The sequence below is a fragment of the Podarcis pityusensis genome (genome assembly GCF_964106645.2).
Source record: "Podarcis pityusensis genome assembly, chromosome: 8".
Classification (NCBI taxonomy): domain Eukaryota; kingdom Metazoa; phylum Chordata; class Lepidosauria; order Squamata; family Lacertidae; genus Podarcis; species Podarcis pityusensis.
In genome coordinates, this window is record NC_138033.1 from 10253645 (window position 1) to 10275660 (window position 22016).

Sequence of the window (22016 nt, forward strand, 5' to 3'; positions counted from 1 at the left end):
ATCTCCATCTTTCTCTTTGCACTTCCAACATAATTCGTTTCTCATCCTGTACATTTTGGCCAATTTCACCAGTGTCAAATACCACCTATACATCATTTCCATTACATTCTCTTTTAGGTAAAGGTACCCCTGCCTGGACGGGCCAGTCTTGCCAGACTTTAGGGTTGTGTGCTCATCTCACTCTAGAGGCCGGGAGCCAGCGCTGTCCGCAGACACTTCTGGGTCACGTGGCCAGCGTGACAAGCTGCATCTGGCGAGCCAGCGCAGCACACAGCATGCCGTTTACCTTCCCGCTGGTAAGCGGTCCCTATTTATCTACTTGCACCCGGGGGTGCTTTCGAACTGCTAGGTTGGCAGGCGCTGGGACCGAACGACGGGAGCGCACCCCGCCGCGGGGATTTGAACCGCCGACCATGCGATCGGCAAGTCCTAGGCACTGAGGTTTTACCCACAGCGCCACCCGCGTCCCACACATTCTCTTTTAAGGCCATACAAAATTTTATACTTTGATTCCACAATTTTGACTAAGCTTCAAACTCAGTATTATACCCAAAGTCAATAGCCCATTTTATAATAACTTCATTGGTCTCTTCATCTTTTGTATACCATTCTAACAACAAATTATACATCTTTGTTAACAATTTAACTTTGCCCTCCAACAATTCGTTGGCATCTTAGGCGGTTGTACACAAGTCTTAGAGGGAAACAACATGGCACCCTGCAGGTGTTGTGAGACTCCAACTCCCATCAGCCCCTGCTACCATGGCCAATGGTCAGGGGTGATGGGAACTGTAGTCTAACAACACCTGAAGAGCACCGTGCTGGCTACCCCCACAAGACGTCTCCAACAATCAAAAGGACCCAGGGCAGGACCCAAAAGGATTGGGCAGACAGATTGGATAAACGCCATTTATAGTAGACATGCCGTGTAGCACTCACGCCATGGAAAACAACAAAGTTACAGGCAGCAGATGGGGTGTGTGTCCCCCCCCCCTTGAAATCAGTTCAAAAATGGAGGCAAAACTGAAATGAAACAAAAGTAAATTGAATTCAAGGTCCATGGAAATAAACAAAACAAAGGCATCTTTCAAAATGAAAATTAAATGGAAGGCTAAATCTATTCCTGTCCAAGTGCATACCCTTAATTCAAGGTGATTCACCATGATATTATCAATTATAATATATACATTATGTAATACCATGGAAGTTAATGGAGTATACAGCCATCCCAACCCAGTCCCGTACAAAGGATTTCAGATGCCGACAGAAGTGGGTTCTGGAGGCTTTTATTTCATCAAGGGCCATGTTGTTTTTCTGCCCCTGAAGGCTTGGGTGGGCGTTGGTGTTTAGGGTATTGATTATTTCGTCATGATTTCCAAGGATATGGTGCTCCTCTTCTGGAGTGGTGGTGGTTGGGGGTCCACGGGCTTGGCTGATGCTGTCCAAGACTTGAATGCTGACTAAATTCTGGACTAGAACGATCTCTGCTTTCACCTGGAAGAAAACCAGCCTAGAATCAGAGGAAGGAGACCAGAAGTGGAAGCCGCCACATCCCCCACCACCTTCCTCTTTGAGGACTTTGAAGGCTACAGATCTAATCCCATTCCACAATGCGAGTCTGACCCAAGCTGGACATAGAAATCGAATCAAGGAGCTTTGATCTCTGTAATGGTCTCAGGCAGGCAAGCAAGCTCCCATAAGAATTAATGAGTTTCTGGCAGTTTTATGGTACGTTTATTTACAATTAACATCCAGAGAGCGGCTCCGAGCCTGCTGCTCTTCGCTACGAGTTGGTCCTCCCCTTTCACAGCACAAAGGGCACCCAACTCCAGTCCTTCCTCTCTTGTACTTCTGTTGCATTTTAACCCTTTCAGGTTTTCTGGTTCAGGGAGAAGGTGGGTGGACTCCCCTCCCCAAACGAAGTCCTCTAAACGCTGCCTTCCTCCTGATTGCCTAGCAACCCCCTCAATGCCATCTATCTCCTCCCCTCCCTTAGCCTGCGAGCTTTCCTAGTCTGCGGCTCTATCTGAGCCGGGGAACTCTTGATGAAGGGGGCCCGAACTAACCCACTCCTGCTCTGTCTGTGATTGCATCCCCTCGTCTCCAGAGTCAGACTCTGGCTCCCTCTGTACTGGCATTCCATCTCCAGAGTGAGGCTCTTCCCAGGCATTCAATTCAGCCACGTACCTGACAATCTCCAACTTCTGTGGTTTCAGACAACATGGGGACATGGGGCAGAATGAGGTGGAAAAGTCCTGAGTCCAAGTCCCTTCTAAGCTTATACAGTGGTACCTTGGGTTAAGTACTTAATTCGTTCTGGAGGTCCATTCTTAACCTGAAACTGTTCTTAACCTGAAGCACCACTTTAGCTAATGGGGCCTCCTGCTGCTGCCGCGCCGCTGGAGCACGATTTCTGTTCTCATCCTGAAGCAAAGTTCTTAACCCGAGGTATTATTTCAGGATTAGCGGAGTCTGTAACCTGAAGCGTATGTAACCCAAGGTACTACTGTACAGCCTTCTCTAAGATTATACAATAATCTTACAGTGATGCAATAATAATAGTTAGGGATGCATTGCAATGATCAGTGGAGATCTCCTTGTTTTGTCTTTCTGCTAGATCTGCTCATTTCTGCTTCAGTATCTTGTTTCCCAGTTACTTGTGTTTTCCGTGAAGTTCCATTCTACATAACTGTCAGGGACTGTAGTGAGGAGGTACCTTTTCTGAACCAAGGGCAAGAGGACAGTATTGATTTAGAACAGTGGTTTGAAGAAGGGCAGAGTGGAAAAGCTGGGAAATACTACGTGAGCAACAGCTAGAAGAGGAAACGGCAAGAGAGAGACAGCTGGCAGAGAGAGACAGTCCTTGGACAGCATTCCACACACACACACACACCCCCTTCACCTAAGACTAGAAGGGCTTGGGAAGCGTTAGAACAGAAAGCGCAATGACAACAAGCTCAGATTACCTAACATAGGAGTGATGTAAATTAATGGGGATGGAGGGTGTGAACCTTTACTGGGAGCAACACCATTTTTTAGAGAGATATGCATTCCATATAGTATAGTTAAAGCTATGGTTTTCCCAGTAGTGATGTATGGAAGTGAGAGCTGGACCATAAGGAAGGCTGATCGCCGAAGAATGGATACTTTTGAATTATGGTGCTGGAGGAGACTCTTGAGAGTCCCATGGACTGCAAGAAGATCCAACCTTTCCATTCTTAAGGAAATCAGCCCTGAGTGCTCACTGGAAGGACAGATCGTGAAGCTGAGGTTCCAATACTTTGGCCACCTCATGAGAAGAGAAGACTCCCTGGAAAAGAACCTGATGTTGGGTATGCTACAACAGCAGCAAGAATACTTATCGCAAAGTATTGGAAGACACAAGAGCTACCCACACTGGAGGAATGGCAGATGAAATTGATGGACTATATGGAATTGGCGGAAATGACTGGCAGAATCTGTGACCAGGGAGAAGAGTCGGTGGAAGAAGATTGGAAGAAATTCAAAGATTACTTACGGAAATATTGCAAAATTAAAGAATGTTAGAGTGATGTTGGATTGAAATGAAGTGGCTTCTAGCTGTACAGGCTTTAAAGTTAATATATAGATCAAGATTAAGGATTAGGATTAAAAAAGTTAAAAGAAATGGAAAATTGACTTTTAATAGGTTAAAATTTAATGTTATATTATATTATATTAAGATTAAGGATTGGGATTAAAAAGGAGGGAAAGGAATTGCTGGACAAACAAATTGAATTGGAATACAAAAGAGGGAGGTATGAGGAGGTCCGGGAAATAAGTTAATGTAAAAGTTATGATGAAAAGATGGAATTGTTTTTAACTGTTTTTTCTTTCTTTCTTTTTTGTATTTTGTATGGTGTATTTCTCTTTTTATTTTTAAATTTCTTTTCCCCCCCTCTTATTAAGATGTCTCTTTTTATGTGAAACTTCAATAAATATCATTTAAAAAAAAAGAAAAAAAAGAACCTGATGTTGGGAAAGATGGAGGGCACAAGGAGAAGGGGACGACAGAGGACGAGATGGTTGGACAGTGTTCTCGAAGCTACCAGCATGAGTTTGACCAAACTGTGGGAGGCAGTGGAAGACAGGAGTGCCTGGCGTGCTCTGGTCCAGGGGGTCACGAAGAGTCGGACACGACTAAACGACTAAACAACAACAACAACATGCATTCCTTTGTCTCTCGCTGTGATCATTAAAGAACTTATCTGGTAAGAACGCTCCTTTTGTTTGATCTGCTTATTTACTGCCACCGGGGGAAGGGATCTGATTCCCTGAAATCTGACAGTAACGGAACTTTCATGACATTCTCTTGAAATGGAAGCACTTTGGGTTTCCAGAGTTCCTAAATGCTTAGCTTCAGAGCACACAGAACAACTCCTCCTTGGGGTTCCTCCCATGCACCTTCTCCAAAATGACCCTAGGAGCCAATCCTCAATGGCTGCCTCGCCCCCCTTTCACTCCGATCAGCTCCAATCAGCACAAAGAAGGCTCCTTCTCAGTGGCTAAAGCACTCCCCTTTCATGCTGATTGGGCAGCTCCTGGATGTTGGAGATAGAGAACCTGCTGTGACCCTGCTGCAGAAATAGTAGCGGGTCTTTGACCCCACCCTGACCCTGGACCACTACACCACTGCAGATGGGGCTTGAGAGAGAACCAAGGGACAAGCCATAGAGGAGGAAAAGAAGAAGAAGAAGAAGAAGAAGAAGAAGAAGAAGAAGAAGAAGAAAAGGAGGAGGAGGAGTTTGGATTTGATATTCTGCTTTATCACTCCCCAAAGGAGTCTCAAAGTGGCTAACATTCTCCTTTCCCTTCCTCCCCCACAACAAACACTCTGTGAGGTGAGTGGGGCTGAGAGACTTCAGAGAAGTGTGACTGGCCCAAAGTCACCCAGCAGCTGCATGTGGAGGAGCGGAGACGCGAACCCGGTTCACCAGATTACGAGTCCACCACTCTTAACCACTACACCACACTGGCTCAGAAAGCTTAGGAAGAAGGAGGAATCAGAACCATGAGACAGGCCAAGTTGGGGTCTGAAACTGGAAAAAAAAGGATGGCACTATTTTCCGATTGTCTTTTTAATTACCCACAAGTGGGTCCCACAAATCTTATTTTCCTCCCACCGGTACTTACCCAGGTCGGACATTGTGGCTGCTTAAAATCAGCTGATTCTCCATCCTAAGGAAACAAATAGAATCTCAGAGGTGGGCTTGGGACTCAGAGTTCCCAAAACAGGACCAGAATCTCCCCACTTTTCCAGCTCCTCTCCCCAATGCCGCCCCCCAGGATACAGCTAAGAACCTGATTAAAGGACATGTCAGCATCCTACACACGTGGATAGGCTTGCCTAAACAAAAATGCTTTTAGCAGGTAAAGAGTACATGCCTTAGGCTTAGGGGACAGTGAAAGGCACCTGCCTGGTGTCAATCTTTACCAGAACCAAGAAAAGTACAGATTGACAATTTTGCCAATTTTGGTTCTCTAAATTCCTTGTTTTCCCATCATTTGAGTGTGAATTTCTCATAATGAACCCATTTTTTAACATACTTTTGTCTAATCAACACCCCCCCCAATAAAATAAACCAATCATTTTTGGTAGGGTTGCTTTCACAAACATGCATTTATATGCACATTTTAGTATATGCATTTCTGAACATATTTTTTTGCCTGGAGTACTGCATGGCGACATTTAGGGAAATGTGGATTTTGAAGGATAACTGTGCTTCAGTTCACATTAGGCAAGCTCAATTTTAAACAAGAACAGAATCATTTCCCACAGGAAAACTGGAGAGGCCATGTTGGTTCTCTGGCTGAGGGACCCTCCATGGGTCCCCCTCACTTTGCATTCACTGAATCATTGGACCCTCATTTAACCCCCAAAGGTGGACATGGAGTCCTGGAGCTCTAAGACCACTCCAGCCCACCAAAGCTGGTCTTCTTCCAAAAACAGGATCTGGGCTGTATCCTAAAGGCCTGCGATTTACCTTGCGTGAGAAGGTCTGTTGCTTCCCATAGAGCTGAGGAAAGAGGAAAAACAGCAAAGAATTCACATGTGAGAAGTTTATTTCTGGAAGCTCTCAGCTGCCTCCCACAAGCGCCAGCTTCCCTTCTTTGACATCCATGGAGAAGTTTTGCAGCAGTTTTAAACTGTTGAGGGGCATTTTGAACATATGGGAGGAATTGTGTGTGCATGGTTTTAAAATAAAATAAAATCTGCAGACAGTGTATATTTTTAGGACCCATCTGATTTCTGTAACTGTAAGTTGTTTTAAACCATTTTAAATGTTTTCATGTTCTAACCTGCCCTGGGACCTTAGGGTTAAGGGCAATGAATGAATGAATGAATGATATAAATCACAGTGAGGAAGACCACGACTGACTGTTGAAGTCATGTTCAGTTTTCTGCTCTGCATACCTGCAATTTCAGGGTCATATTATGGCTGAGGGAACATCCCTTCCCCAATAACAATACAAATTTTGTGCAACATCTGTTTCCATTTGAATAACTGGGCCCCACCCCCACCCCAAACCACTTTGTCCCCAAAGGTGGAAATGGAATTCCAGAAGCCTGCCCTCCCTCTCTGCCTCCTGGCCGATGTTGTTTAATCATACCCGAAGGAGCGTCTCCACCCCCATTGTTCTATCCGGATGCTGAGGTCCAGCACCGAGGGCCTTCTGGTGGTTCCCTCACTGCGAGAAGCAAAGCTACAGGGAACCAGGCAGAGGGCCTTCTCGGTACTGGCGCCCGCCCTGTGGAATGCCCTCCCATCAGATGTCAAAGCGATAAACAACTACCTGACATTTAGAAGACATCTTAAGGCAGCCCTGTTCAGGGAAGTTTTTAATGTGTGACATCTTAGTGTATTTTTGGTCTTTGTGGAAGCCGCCCAGAGTGGCTGGGGAAACCCAGCCAGATGGGCAGGGTACAAATAATAAATTATTATTATTATTATTATTATTATTATTTATACCCCGCCGATCTAGCTGGGTTTCCCAGCCATTCTGGGCAGCTATCAGAATATATAAAACATAATAAAGCATCAAACATTTTAAAAAGTCCTGATACAGGGCTGCCTTCAGATGTCTTCTAAAAGTTATGTCGTTCTTAACTTTTAGAAGACATCTTAACTTATGTAGTTTGCGGTTTTTGGAGAGAAAATCTGGTTTTCTCCAAAAAGAGAGATTTCAGGCTCCATCCTCTAGGTTTGCTACTTACCGTGCTGTAGAAGGCATGATGGTTACCACGGTGGGGTCCAATTCATCGCTAAAGAAACAGGGAAAAGGATCAAAGAGTTTAGGAGGGAGAAGTTTGGCACCTCTCCGTTGTGTCAAAGATGGTCGCTTCTTTAGAAAAGTTCCATGTCCCTTATTTGACTGGGGCTCTGTTTTCTGCTGTTCACTGAGTCTCTTTGGTTCTTAATTTGCCTTCTGGGGACACCTCATTCAATGTTTTGGTGTGAGATGCTACCGTTGTCATTCAACTCCCCTCCCCAGGGTCTAGTCAACATATGTCTTGGTGGGTTGATGAGATACATCTTCAGGACATAGGAACATCCAAGGAGGCTGCTGGATGAGGCCAATGGCCCATCTCATCCAGCATCCTGTTCCCACACCCAGATGCCTATGGGAAACCCACGAGCAGGATCCGAGCACAAGAGCAACTCTCCCCTCCTGTGGTTTCTGGAAACTGGTATTCAGAATCATTGCTGCCTCTGACCATGAAGACAGAGGAGAGCCATGATGGCTGGTAGCCATTGATAACCTCCATGAATTTGTCTAAACCTCTTTGAAAGCCAGAAAGCTGGTGGTTTCTCATGTGGAGACAACCCATGAGAATGCAAGTGCATGAGCAATTGGGCTTTCTCCCAGGTTCTCACCCCCCCATATTTCCATATCAGTTTGTGATTTGTTTATTTTTAAATCCTCATGAGAATTCATCAGCATTATTGCGACTTTCTCCTAATACAGACATATTTTGTAGAGAAATTCACAGAATCACAGATTTGTAGAGCTGGAAGAGACCACGGGGGTCAACTAGTCCAACCCCTTGAAATGCGGGAATCTTTCACCCAACCTGGGACTCGAACCCACAACCCTAAGATTAAGAGACGCATGCTCTACTGACTGAGCTATGGGATTTTGCCTGATATACACATTGTGGAAAAGCAATGCATCTCGTGTAGGCACCAGCTCTTTAGGATGACCCAGTGCCCACACAGGCCATTAGTATGCTGGTCAAAAACCTGGCTCTTCAAGAAGGCTTTTGGGACCAGCTGATCTATTGGATCTCCTACTACTACTACTCAGAAAAAAGTGGGATTGGGGATTGCTTTTTAAAAATTGTGCTCAGGCCGTATTCAATATCTGACCCCTCCTATCCCTCTGATTCTCCTTCCGTTTCAATTTTTTTTAGTCATTTTGCATACAACTTTTACATTTTTTGTTAGCCCCCTCAAGATTTGTGCAAGATCAAACTGGAATGCAAGAAGGAGAAGGAGAAGGAGAAGGAGAAGGAGAGATGGAGAGGAGGAGAAGAAGGAGAAGGAAAGCAGAGGAGATGGAGAAGGAGAGAAGGAGAGCAGAAGGAGAAGGAGAATGAAAAGAGAAGGAGAAGGAGAGGAGAAGGAGAGGAGAAGGAGAAGGAGAGGAGAAGGAGAGGAGGAGAGGAGGAGGAGGAGGAGAAGGAGAAGGAGAAGGAGAAGGAGAAGGAGAAGGAGAAGGAGAAGGAGAAGGAGAAGGAGAAGAGGAGGAGAAGGAGAAGAAGGAGAGAAGGAGAGGAGAAGAAGAAGGAGAAAGAGAAGGAGAGAAGGAGAGGAGGAGGAGGAGGAGAAGGAGAAGGAAAGGAGAGGAGAGGAGAAGGAGAAGGAGAGGAGGAGGAGAAGAGGAGGAGAAGAAGGAGAAGGAGAAGCAGAAGGAGAAGGAGAGGAGAAGAAGGAGGAGGAGAAGGAGAGGAGAAGGAGAAGGAGAAGAAGGAGGAGGAGAAGGAGAGGAGAAGGAGAAGGAGAAGGAGAAGGAGAAGGAGAAGGAGAAGGAGAGGAGAAGGAGAAGGAGAGGAGGAGGAGGAGAAGGAGGAGGAGGAGAGGAGAAGAAGGAGGAGAAGAAGAAGGAGAGGAGAAGGAGAAGGAGAGGAGAGGAGAGGAGAAGGAGAAGGAGAAGGAGAAGGAGAAGGAGAAGGAGAAGGAGAAGGAGAAGGAGAAGGAGAAGGAGAAGGAGAAGGAGAAGGAGAAGGAGAAGAAGGAGAGGAGAAGGAGAAGGAGAAGGCGAGGAGAAGGAGAAGGGAAGGGAAGAGAAGGAGGAAGAGGAAGAGGAGGAGGAGAAAGCATCACCTTGTAGAAGGTAACATAGTCAGGAGACTTATCAGCATAACCCCCAAAAGAATCGCTCCCACAATGCAGCCAAAAGCGAGCCCTGCGATAGCTCCAGAAGTTAGACTTCTAGGCTTTCTCAGCTCTGGAGTCTTTTCTTCTGTGGAGACAAGGAAAGGCAACCGTGAGAATGAGGAAAAGGAAGGATCACAAACTCCTTGCTCCAAATTGTCAAAGCTACTTTGCTTTGGCAAGTGAGAATCAGGTTAAGTTTGCATGGAATCGTAGTGTTGGGAGGGACCACCAAGTGTTATCCAGTCCAACCCCCTGCAATACAGGAATATCAGCTGAAGCATCCATGACAGGTGGACATCCAACCTTTGCTTACAAACCTCCAAGGGAGGAGAGCCCACAATCTCCAGTGGGAGACCATTCCACTGTCAAACAGCTCTTACTGCCAGGAAGTTCTCCCTGATGTTTAGTCGGAATCTTCTTTCTTGTAACTTGAAGCTCTTGGTTTAAGTCCTACCCTCCGGAGCAGGAGAAGACAAGCTCGCTCCACCTTCCAGGTTAAACACAGAGCCTAGGACTTGCCGATCAGAAGGTCGGCGGTTCAAATCCCCACGACGGGGTGAGCTCCCGTTGCTCGGTCCCAGCTCCTGCCAACCTAGCAGTTCGAAAGCACGTCAAAGTGCAAGTAGATAAATAGGTACCGCTCTGGCGGGAAGGTAAACGGTGTTTCCGTGCACTGCTCTGGTTCGCCAGAAGCAGCTTAGTCATGCTGGCCACGTGACCCGGAAGCTGTACGCCGGCTCCCTCGGCCAATAAAGCGAGATGAGCGCTGCAACCCCAGAGTCGGCCACGACTGGACCTAATGGTTAGGGGTCCATTTACCTTTACTTATCATAAATGTGAGCTGAGTCAGATTTCTTCCCCTGGTTCCCAGTCCTTACCTGTGACCAGTAAGAAGGCCTCACCCACTTCATTAGCAATCTTTCTAGTCTTGAATATTTCATAGAGGCCAATGTCGTCGAATGTTACGTTCCGGATGTGCATGGAGCAATCGAAGCTTGGCGTCTGGCGTCCATCATAGGCTGCTTTAGGGTAGAATGCAGCTTTTGGGGGTGGGTGATAGAGGAAGATGGGGAAAGACTCGTCCTTTTCCCCCTTTGTCCACAGGCAGGAGATTACGTCTATCATAAGCCCTTTGGGGACGAAGGTGACATCCTGCCCTACCAGGGGGAATTCTGGGTCTAGGCTGACATCAATGGTGATATTCTGAACAGCTTGCGTCAACAGGAAACATGAACTCAAGATATGACCTAGAGGTGAAGGGGCAGAGAAGAGACAGTCAGGGCAGGGCTACACTTGACAATTATAATGTTATAACTGCGTTATAAACATGTGGCACCAGATGGCGCTGCAGAGCAGCAATCCATCGCCAAAGGGATTTTCCATTAAGAGCTTTTCTAACTTTTTTTCCCCTACAGAGTTTTTTTCCAATCTGTATAGATCCAGCCTCAGTCAGTTCTAGGAAGTGACATAGGAAAAAACTCTTATATTGGATCATACCATTCTATTCTGCCAAAGGCCTTCTGGTGGTTCCCTCACTGCAAAGCGACAGGGAACCAGGCAGAGGGCCTTCTCGGTAGTGGTGCCTGCCCTGTGGAACGCCCTCCCATCAGATGTCAAAGAAATAAACAAGTACTTTACTTTTAGAAGACATCTGAAGGCATCCCTGTTTAGGGAAGTTTTTAACGTGTGATATTTTAATGTATTTTTAATCTTTGTTGGAAGCCGCCCAGAGTTGCTGGGGACGGTGACGGGAGATTGTTTGCAGCCACGAGCAGGAGATATACAGTGGCGATTGGGCAGGTGATTGATGTATGCGCCAAGGGCTGTTTGGGATTGGCTGTTGTGGTGGCAATTGGGCAGTGATTTGTGACTGCTGGTGGCGATTGGGCCATAGCTGTCAACCGTCCCTTATTTGGCGGGAAACTCCCTTATCCCAGCGTCGTGTCCCGCTGCTGTCCCTTATTGATGATGTCCCTTAAATTTCCCGGGTTTCAAAGAAAGCAGCTCCTCTTCCTCCCTCCCTGCAGGCCAGGGAGGAGGGAGGCTCCAACTGTGTTGCTTGGCTGCCTGGCCCGCCCCCCTCTGGCCTCCTCTCACCAGCCTCGCCCCCGGGAGCCCCTCCCCGCCGGGTCTGGCGGGAGCCTCGGGCCCTTCCTCTGCCATCCTCCTTGCGGCCGCCGAACTGAGCGTCTCTGCCTGGGGCCTCCCCTCTGCCCATCGCTGCCGCCGCGGCTCCCGCTAGGCCGAACTGCGGCTGCGCTGCCGTAGGACCCGGATGAGATGGGCAGCCATTGCTGAGGAGCCTTGAGAGGAGAGCGAGGGCAACCATAGAGAAAGCAGTTCAGAGAGAGGAGGAGGAGGAGGAAGAGGCGTGGGCAGGTGTTCCAAGGGCTAACCATAGAGGGTGAAAGAGGAGGAAGGACCGCAAGTGCTTCTCCCATAGATTTGTAGTGGTAGACTAGCATAGATGGTCTGATCTGCGGGTTTACTTCGGGCACTATTCCCCCCACCTCCTGCCGTCCTTCCTGATGGAACTGAGCGCTGCAGATTGAGCACAAGAGAAAAGATACAGAACTGCATCAGCATCTTTGTAGCTTGGACTTCGTTTTGCGCGAAAAGTGGTTGCTGCTTGTAGTTATTTAACTGCAGTGTTTCATCAGCTGGTGTCTTGAGCAGCAACCTCTGGAAACAAAGGGCTAAAAACCGGCACTGCTTTCCCAAATTATCTGGTCCCTTTTAACTTCGTATTTCAGCTGGTTGACTAAAATCCCTTATTTTGGCTGCTGATCCCTTATTTTCAAGGCTGCTGGATTGGGCAGACGATTATTGTTTTTTGCAAGGCGTGCGGTTGACAGCTGCAGTCAGGCAGGTCAGGCGGGTGAGTGATTGTTGGCAATCTGCCCCCCAAAAAGCTCAACCAGTCTGGGAATCCCCCCCAAAAGCAAAACAAAAAACAAAAAAATACCCTCTGGGCAATCTCCCCCCATTTTCTTAATTGGAGTCCCAAAAAATAGGTGTTGTGTTATACATGGGGGCGTGTTATATACGGAAAAATACAGTAAGTCCTGCCCCACAGAGTCGATCACATGACGCAGCACACACAAAGCTTTTGAATGGCAGTACCCATCAGTTTTTTGGGGGGAAGCCCCCTCAAATATTTTATGGCAAAGCCCCCATGGCCGCTATGTTGCTGTTTAGTCATTTAGTCATGTCCGACTCTTCATGACCCCATGGACCAGAGCATGCCAGGCACTCCTGTCTTCCACTGCCTCCTGCAGTTTGGTCAAACTCATGCTGGTAGCTTTGAGAACACTGTCCAACCATCTCATCCTCTGTCGTCCCCTTCTCCTTGTGCCCTCACGGACCTTTGTTGGCAAGGTGATGTCTCTGCTTTTTAAGATGCTGTCTAGGTTTGTCATTGCTTTTCTCCTAGGAAGCAGGCGTCTTTTAATTTTGTGACTGCTGTCACCATCTGCAGTGATCATGGAGCCCAAGAAAGTGGTCGCTATGACTAGCCCACAATGGCAGGTCCATCTGCTCTGCAAGGGGTTGTATCATGGAGAACATGCCTTCCATGGAGGGTCTGATGAGACTGTAGCCCCTTCTTTGGTGGGTTTGAGAAGGACGTTCCCCGACTCCCCCACTCCCAGCACCGATATGGTCTGCACTAGCTATGGTACAGTCACTTCTGAGAAAGCGGTTGGTTGGGAGCTAACCGAGCATTTAACTTAGGATCAGTACTGGAGTTTGTTCTTTTCCTCCACCCTCTCAATGCCCTTTCCTTTCATGCCATGTATTTTGGATCGTAACATTTAAGGGCAGGGACTACAGAGGCTGGGAGTACTTTTCCACCGAAGTGCAGGGTGTAATGAGGAGGAGGAGGGAAAGGTAAACACCAGGGGAAGAACAGGAATCAGGTGGGGTTGGACTAGATGATCCTCAGGTCCCATTCCAACTATGAGTTCTATGAGGAAGGTCTGACAAAGTTGCACCCCTGGGAAAAGGGGTTATTAAGGGGAACATGTCAGAGACATCACCTTGCCAACAAAGGTCCGTATAGTTAAAGCCATGGTTTTTCCAGTAGTGATATGTGGAAGTGAGAGCTGGACCATCAAGAAGGCTGATCGCCGAAGAATTGATGCTTTTGAATTATGGTGCTGGAGGAGACTCTTGAGAGTCCCATGGACTGCAAGAAGATCAAACCTCTCCATTCTGAAGGAAATCAGCCCTGAGTGTTCACTGGAAGGACAGATCCTGAAGTTGAGGCTCCAATACTTTGGCCACCTCATGAGAAGAGAAGACTCCCTGGAAAAGACCCTGATGTTGGGAAAGATGGAGGGCACAAGGAGAAGGGGACGACAGAGGACAAGATGGTTGGACAGTGTTCTTGAAGCTACCAGCATGAGTTTGACCAAACTGCGGGAGGCAGTGGAAGACAGGAGTGCCTGGCGTGCTCTGGTCCATGGGGTCACGAAGAGTTGGACACGACTAAACGACTAAACAACAACAAAGGGGGACATTATATCCTCTTTACATATTTCAAAGAACAGTTGTATTGTTGCACCATGATGTCAGGATTTGGGGGTTGGGTGGGGCATGGCTTGTATTGAGACAGCCAAAGAAGTTACATCACCCTGAAAGTGTAGTTTTAGATCTTCGTGCCTCCCCATGGAGTCCCAAATAAATCTCACCTGCTAGAAGCACCATGGCCCAGGATCTCCAATGGCCACAGGAGGAGCCAACTTGTGGGCACTGTCCACATGATGTTCCCGCCCCTCTTGGAGATGGGAGGGGCTTGGACATCCTGGGAAGGTGGCCTTTGTGCCCAGGTGGTTGCCTAAGTTCCTCCCGTGCTCCTTGCCGCCAGCGGCTGGGACCCCCAGCTGAGCCCACCCACTACCCACCCACCCCAGGCTGTCCTCCTAGGCCCAGGGTGCTTCATCCATAGCTCCCCTCTTCTCCCTCCACCCCACCCCACCCTGAAGCAGTGTGAAGCTCCCTGGTAACCGGAAGAGGTCACAAAGCAGAGGACTGAGCCACAGGGAACAGCGTGTGAATGGGGTAGAGTGGTCCTGTCTGAGGAGGTTCTTCTGAAAGGCAGGCTATACATTTGTACACCAAGCCAGAACTTTTTGCCATTTTCGAGGTGGGGGCAGTTGGTTTGGGTCAACGACAAGGAGATTCCTTCCCCCCCCCCCATAACTTTTATTAAATTTTATACAATTATGACACACTCTACAACAACAACAAAAGAAAAGAAAAGAAAAGACAAAAATAAAAAGAAGAAAAAAATAAAAGATACATCTGTAACAGATAACAACCAACACATAAACCACAAAAACAATCTTAGTTATTTAAAAATCCAATCTTATAAACATATTAATTGACTTCCTCAAATCCCTCTCTTCTGAATTTCCTTGTGTCTGAATGTAACAGTTGTCCAATATCATTATTCACACACAATATTCCAGTTATAATCAATTTTCTTCACTTTTCTTAATGTTCTAAATCTCATTTATTTAAATGAATCATAATTTGATCCTAAGCCTATTTGGTACTTTCGTGTAACTTCTAATTTTTAATATTACAATATTTATTCAAATAGTCTTTAAATTTCCTCCAATCTTGGTATTCTTCTTCTTTCTGGTCATGGATTCTTCCAGTAAGGTCCGCTAGCTCCATGAAGTCCATCATCTTCATCTGCCATTCTTCCACAGTTGGTAGTTCTTGTGTTTTCCACTTCTGGGCTAGTAAAATTCGAGCAGCAACAACAAGGAGATTCCAAGCCAACTCCCTGAATTATCAGCTGTGTGTGTGTTTGTGTGTGTGTGTGTGTGTGTGAGAGAGAGAGAGAGAGAGAGAGAGAGAGAATTTTCACATTTCTTTTCACATTTTACAAAACACAAGAAAACTAATAATGTTTTTTTACTCATTCACAAAAATGTATTTAATAATAATAATAATAATAATAATAATAATAATAATAATAATAATTTTATTTATACCCTGCCCTCCCCGGCCAGAGCTGGGCTCAGGGTGGCTAATACCAGTAAAATTACAGTAAAAACATAATAGGGGAGAAAACCCAATTTAAAATACAGGTTAAAATGCAATTTAAAATGCAGCCTCATTTTAAAAGTAGCCCATAGATCCAAACCATAAGGGAAGAGAGAACATAAGAGTCAGACTGAGTCCAAACCAAAGGCCAGGTGGAACAGCTCTGTCTTGCAGGCCCTGCAGAAAGATGTCAAGTCCCGCAGGGCCCTGGTCTCTTGTGACAGAGTGTTCCACCAAGTTGGGGCCAGTACTGAAAAGGCCCTGTCTCAAGTTGTGACCAATCTAACCACCTTGCGACTTGGGACCTCCAAAAAGTTGTCACTTGTGGACCTTAAGGTCCTCCGCGGGGCATACCAGGAGTGGCGGTCCCGTAGGTACATGGGTCCTATATACACCTGTATTGTTATAACACCCCAAATGGTTTAAATTCTGCATAGAACTATGCAATATTAAACAGTTAACATCTATTGTTATTGCTTGGAAAGGGGTCGCATGCTTGAAAGGATAGTCTTTCTTCACACACGCCACAGCCTCGGCTGAAATACCCATCACAGCTGAACCAGAGAAGCCAACTGATGGACAGAGCATCGCTTTAACACCAGGAAGTATGTGTTACATGAGTGTCTGCAGCTGGAGAAAAACAAGATCGTTATCTATTTCCTACATCCACTTTCTGCACAGATAATTGGATCTGCCCTCACTGGGAGGGAAGCTGGGACCCCCAAACTGCTCTCTTCCCATCATAGATTTAAGGCCAAGCAACTCTGGAACTTATAAACTGAAAACAGAAAGACCTCTGAGACATTAAACAGTCCATCATTAGGAAAGATTTCCCCTTTTTCTATCTTTTAGAGACTCCCAATGTGCCTTTAGAGGGTTCTCAGTACATGGTCTCGGACCAGGTTTCTGAGCACCAGCTTCCTAAAAAAATTGCCTTGTTGATTTTTGTAATGAGAGTGAGCAGCCAATGTCACGAAGCACAGAAACCTCAACTTTCCTCAAATTATATGCTGTGCTTCCTCATTTTAGGAACCATCGGCTTTTAATTGGTGCATCTATCGAAGCCGGGCGATGTTCAACTTGCCTTTGCAGTCCATACCTCTGATTCAATAAACATTTGTTGTGATTCGGGATCGGAATGTCTGTCGTTGATCCTACAGACCACAAGGAATGTCTTGGTGACTTGCATCCAGAACTTTGGGGGGTAATATCACAAATGATATTTAAAAATTGGATTTAAATGCTGGGGGCGGGGCAAGGCAAGTTGGCATTTTGATGCCGCTGGCATTGGGCAGAAGTTGTCAAAGATTTGCATGCATGAGCAGCGCCCAGCCAATGGGAACTTGAGGTTTGCAAGGCTCTCCAGGGATGGGCAGGTCCAAGGCAGGTTTAAAGGAGAGAGAGAGGGGGGGAGGGAGGGAAAGGGGGGGGGGAGAGAGAGAGAGAGAGAGAGAGAGAGAGAGAGAGAGAGAGAGAGAGAGAGAGATGTCCCAATGACCCAGGGACATTATTTACAATGAATTTTTAAAAATATTAAAATATAACTTTAGCAAAAAAACCCAGAGGCATTCTTATTAGGGCTAATTGATGAAGAAATTAATAAAAAAGATGTAAATTTATTTATGTATGCCACAACGGCAGTGAGAATCCTCTTGGCTCAAAGGTGGAAGCAGCAAGAACTCCCTACATTGGAAGACTGGAGAATAAAAAGGGTAGAATTTGTGGAGTTGGCGAAGCTGACGGGGAGAATCAGGAATCAGCCCGAAGAAAAACATCAAAAGGACTGGAGCAAATTTATTTATTATTTGAAAGAAAACTGTACTCATTTAAAAACGTTTGTAGCGTTAACGTGAAATGTTTTGTAATGTGAAATTATGATGCTGATTTATAAATAAGAATGTGATTTCTTAAGGTGATTATAGATAAAGAAGTGATTATGGGAATGCGAAAGATATGTTATAGGCTATAGGGATGTCAGAAAGAGAGGTACAGTGGTATCTCAGGTTACATACGCTTCAGGTTACATACGCTTCAGGTTACAGACTCCGCTAACCTAGAAATAGTGCTTCAGGTTAAGGACTTTGCTTCAGGATGAGAACAGAAATCGTGCTCCGGTGGCGCAGTGGCAGCAGGAGGCCCCAGTAGCTAAAGTGGTGCTTCAGGTTAAGAACAGTTTCAGGTTAAGAACGGACCTCCGGAACGAATTAAGTACTTAACCTGAGGTACCACTGTAGAAGGAAGTCAAAGCTCACTTTGAGCAAATAAGATGTTGTGAATATGTGTATTGAATTAAAATGAAATATGGAAAAATCCAATAAAAATTATGTTAGAGAGAGGGGGGGGGCAGAGAGAGAGAGGGGGGGGAGGGAGAGCTGTCAATTTCAGGACATTGGACAGCTCTGGGAAGGGGAGTAAGCCTAAGACAGCTAAGGCATTTGCAATTTCTCCCCATCATCTGTACGTTATCTCAGTGCATTTTAAATCGACTTCCTTTTTGGTGTGATTCTTTGGCCAAGAGCTGCATGCTCACGGGAACAAATTAATATGCCGTCCACCAGGCAAGGCCTTTTCCACCTGCCTTGTCCCACCCTCCAGTCTCTGCTTCTCAATTGTATTATTTTATGCACTGTGACTTGCCGTTGTTTTTATTGATGATGGTTTAGAAATTATTTATTGTACTTGTTAAGAGCGGATTCCTGTTTATTTTTTATTTATTTATTTATTTTTATTATTTTTATTTATTTTTATATGCTGATATTTAATATTCCACACTGTTCTAATGGATTGTTGAATACGACTTTATTTGATATCGGTTGCTTATTTCAAAGTTATGTTTTATTATCACATTTTTGTATTGGATTAGATTTTTACAATATCTATATTGTCATTGTCCTTTAAAGAACAATGAAATTGAAAAATCTACATAAGACATTCAAAATCCCCTAAAAACTCTGAAACCCCATTTTAAAATACAATATACTATAGAGACTCCTTATACTGCGTTTAGAACCAGAATTGCATTTGGGTAGAAACTGTTTCTCAGGCGGCTAGTCCTGGTCTTTATAACCCTGTACCTTCTTCCAGAAGGAAAAAGCTGAAAGAGATCATTTCCGGGGTGTGCACTATCCTGCGCTATCTCTGCGGCTTTCTTCTGGCACCTGACAGCATAGATTTGATCCAAGGTGGGAAGAGTGCACCCAGTTATTCTCTCTCTCTATTCTTTACAACCCTGGATAGCATTGTTTTTTCCCTGACCATGCAGCTCCCAAACCACACACACAGACCATAAGTTAATAGACTCTCCACAGTACAATGGTAAAATGCCATCAACAGGTCCTTTGAGAGATAGTTTTTCCGGAGGATTCTCAGAAAATATAACCTCTGCTGTGCTCTCTTCATCAGGTCTTTGCCGTTTTCTCCCCATATTAGGTCATCTCTCAACTCCATTCCCAGAAATCGAAACACCAAGACCTATTCCACGCACTTCCCCTCAATAATAAGTGGCTGAATATTCAATTTACATTTCCTAAAGTCCACAATAATCTCTTTTGTTTTCTTTAAGTTAAGGAGTAAGTTGTTTTTCCTGCACCACTCCCCAAACTGCTCAACTTCCTTCCTCTAGGCCGCCTCCCCCTCTCCAGCCATGATTAAACCAACCACCGTTGTATCAGCTGTGTTATAAGGTTGTTATGTACTGAGTTGAATAGGATCCAAAATGCAGCAGTATGATTGGTCCGCAGGAGCCACCCAATCCAGCTCCAGGTGGAAGTGAATCCACAACCTGATTGGCCTACAGGAGAATCCCGGAATTAGCCAATCATGGGCAGCCCATTGTGTAAATAATGTATATAAAGCAGATATTGTGGGGGAACTTCCATTCCTCCTCACCACTATGAGCTGAATAAAGAGCATGAAATCCACTCCCGACTCTGAGTATATTTCAAAGGTGTACATTCCTTGAAAACCGCCTTGGGTATAGTAAAATAGAAAGGTGGTATAAACATTAAATGTGAAATGAAAATGAAATATTATTTATTTGGAGCGTCTGTACCCCGCTCTTCAGCCAAAATGGCTCCCAGGGGAGGGTCGTGCAGACCAAGGTCCCGTCTGCAGCATTGAGAAACCCTGTGATGTGGCCGTAGCTGAGATATATTGACTGACTGACTCAACTAGATGCAACCAATAAATGTTCTGGCTAAGTACACCCAGAACTTTCTGGTCAAAGTACATCAGGTTTACAAGTGTGGAGGAAGCAATGAAAGGCAAGAATAAGTCTTCCCCCGGGTGAGGGGAATGGGGCTCTCTGCTGGCCAACAGGCAAGGGCTTTCCCCATCTGTCTTGCCACATCTTCCAGCCCTCAGAGCCCTAGGAGCTTTCAGAAGGAAGTTGCCTGGCAATGGGGCGCCACTGGGGGCTTTTCCTTGGGTGGAAAAGGAGCTGGGAGGCAGCACTTCTAGCAGGTGAGAGGGATGGGGACCCTGAGGGGGAAGGGGGGGGGAAGACCCAAAGTGGGTTGCAGAATGGGTTACCCTTGATAGTCTTTGGTGGTGTGTAAGTGTGTCTCCACACTATAACTTGTCTACTTTCGGGGTTCATTCCCCAAATCGATTCATCCTGCTGTTGCTGTAGCTACTGCTGTTATTAATACAAATGATTCCCCACTCCCACCAGGGCCGGATTTAGGTTTGATGAGGCCCTAAGCTACTGAAGGTAATGGGGCCCTTTATATGTCCAGCTGTCCTTTTGTCAACAACAAATTGTCACTGTTTTTTGTGTTGAATATACAGTGGTACCTCGGGTTAAGAACTTAATTTGTTCTGGAGGTCCATTCTTAACCTGAAACTGTTCTTAACCTGAAGACCACTTTAGCTAATGGGGCCTCCTGCTGCCGCCACGCCGCTGCCGCACGATTTCTGTTCCTGAAGCAAAGTTCTTAACCCGAGGTACTATTTTTGGGTTAGAAGAGTCTGTAAGCTGAAGCGTATGTAAGCTGAAGCGTATGTAACCTGAGGTACCACTGTATGCTATGTGGTAATTTATGGACCCAATAGGTATCTAAAGCCATTTGCACATAACAAAATATGTATTTTATCAAAGTAATTGTTGAACTGGAATACAATTAAGAAGAATTACATTCGGGGGGGGGCAAGAGAGAGGGGCCCTAAGCTATAGCTTGTTCAGCTTATGTGTAAATCTGGCACGCACCCACCCACCCGACAGCCAGTTCTGTTCCTATTTCTGATGCTCTCCAGGACAGAGGACCCCCACCCACTTTTGATAAGATTTGCCCAAAATCAGAAAACGGCAGCAGTAAAACACATCGTGAAAATTTCTGCGCCCTATATATTGTGCAGCAATTTTTTGTGTGCAAAGAGTTTATGGCTCCTTTCCTTTCTTTGGCAGTGGGTGTGTCAGGAACTTAGCCTTTTATATGTCTAGATGGAGGAGAAGCACCACTGCTGGGAAAGGTTGCAGAGTTTGGGCTTCTTTAGCTCAAGGAAAAGGCGAGTCAGAGGCGACACGGTAGAAGTTTATAGAATTCAGCCTAGTGGGCAGAGAAATGTTTTCCTCCCTCTCTCACGACACCAGAAATCATGGGCATCTAAAGGAGCTAAGCGTTGGAAGATTCAGCAAAGATAAAGTCCTCCTGCACACATACTTAAACTATGGAACTCACTGCCACAAGAGGGCAAATTCATGGATCGCATCAAGGGCTACTAGCCATGATGGCTGTGCTCTGCCTTCAAGATCAGAGGCAGTACAGTGGTACCTCAGATTAAGTACTTAATTTGTTCCGGAGGTCCGTTCTTAACCTGAAACTGTTCTTAACCTGAAGCAGCACTTTAGCTAATGGGGCCTCCTGCTGCCGCCACGCTGCCGGAGCACGATTTCTGTTCTCATCCTGAAGCAAAGTTCTTAACCTGAAGCACTATTTCTGGGTTAGCGGAGTCTGTAACCTGAAGCGTATGTAACCTGAAGCATATGTAACCTTAGGTACCATTGTAATACATCTGAAGGCCAGTTGCTGGAGATGGCAGGGGTGCCAACTTGAATAAAATATGGGGGGGGGGCCTAGGCATGCCCTGTCCGGCATAACCGATCACATGATGCAGTGCACACACAACATGTGAATGACAATGCCCGCCAACTTGGGGGGGAGCAGCCCCCTCAAATATTTTATTGCGGGGGCCGGAGCCCCCATGGCCCCCTAGGAGCTCGTTCCTATGGCAGGAGGGGAGAGTCAGTTCCTGCATGCCAGTCTTGCCAAAGACATCTAGTTGGCCACTGTGAGAACAGGTTACTAAACTAGATCAGCCTTTGGCCTGATCCTGCAAGGGGCTCTTCTTATATTTCCTTTTGATCCCTCACTAGCTATATCTATTTATTTTGATTATCCCAAATTTGCTCACACACACAAGAACCGATTGCACAAGCAAGTTCACAATTGCCTGTGGACTTTTTGCACATTTCTCGGGTGGGGGTTGTTTTAAAAGGAAGGCGCACCCACCGCGTTCTGTGCGCATGCCCTGCCTGTACTTTACTGGCATAACAGATTTGAC

General features: G+C 45.9%; 1 protein-coding gene across 2 annotated transcripts; it reads right to left on the bottom strand.

Moving 5' to 3' along the window:
- Positions 1–1270: 1270 nt before the first annotated feature.
- LOC308484386 (uncharacterized protein) lies at positions 1271–14301 on the bottom strand (the record flags this gene model as incomplete). 2 transcript variants are annotated; one of them, XM_081019300.1, is made up of 7 exons in its annotated part: positions 14090–14299; positions 10277–10645; positions 9345–9483; positions 7235–7282; positions 6003–6035; positions 5152–5196; positions 1271–1494 (listed from the first exon to the last, which is right to left on the bottom strand). In XM_081019300.1, exons 1-7 carry the CDS (start codon positions 14199–14201, stop codon positions 1491–1493), a joined length of 750 nt encoding a protein of 249 aa, XP_080875426.1. In that variant the 5' UTR covers positions 14202–14299. The 2 variants fall into 2 exon arrangements, with proteins under 2 accessions (XP_080875426.1, XP_080875427.1); XM_081019301.1 differs by lacking the exon at positions 1271–1494 and having other exon boundaries at positions 5148–5196; positions 14090–14301.
- Between the last annotated feature and the right edge of the window lie 7715 nt (positions 14302–22016).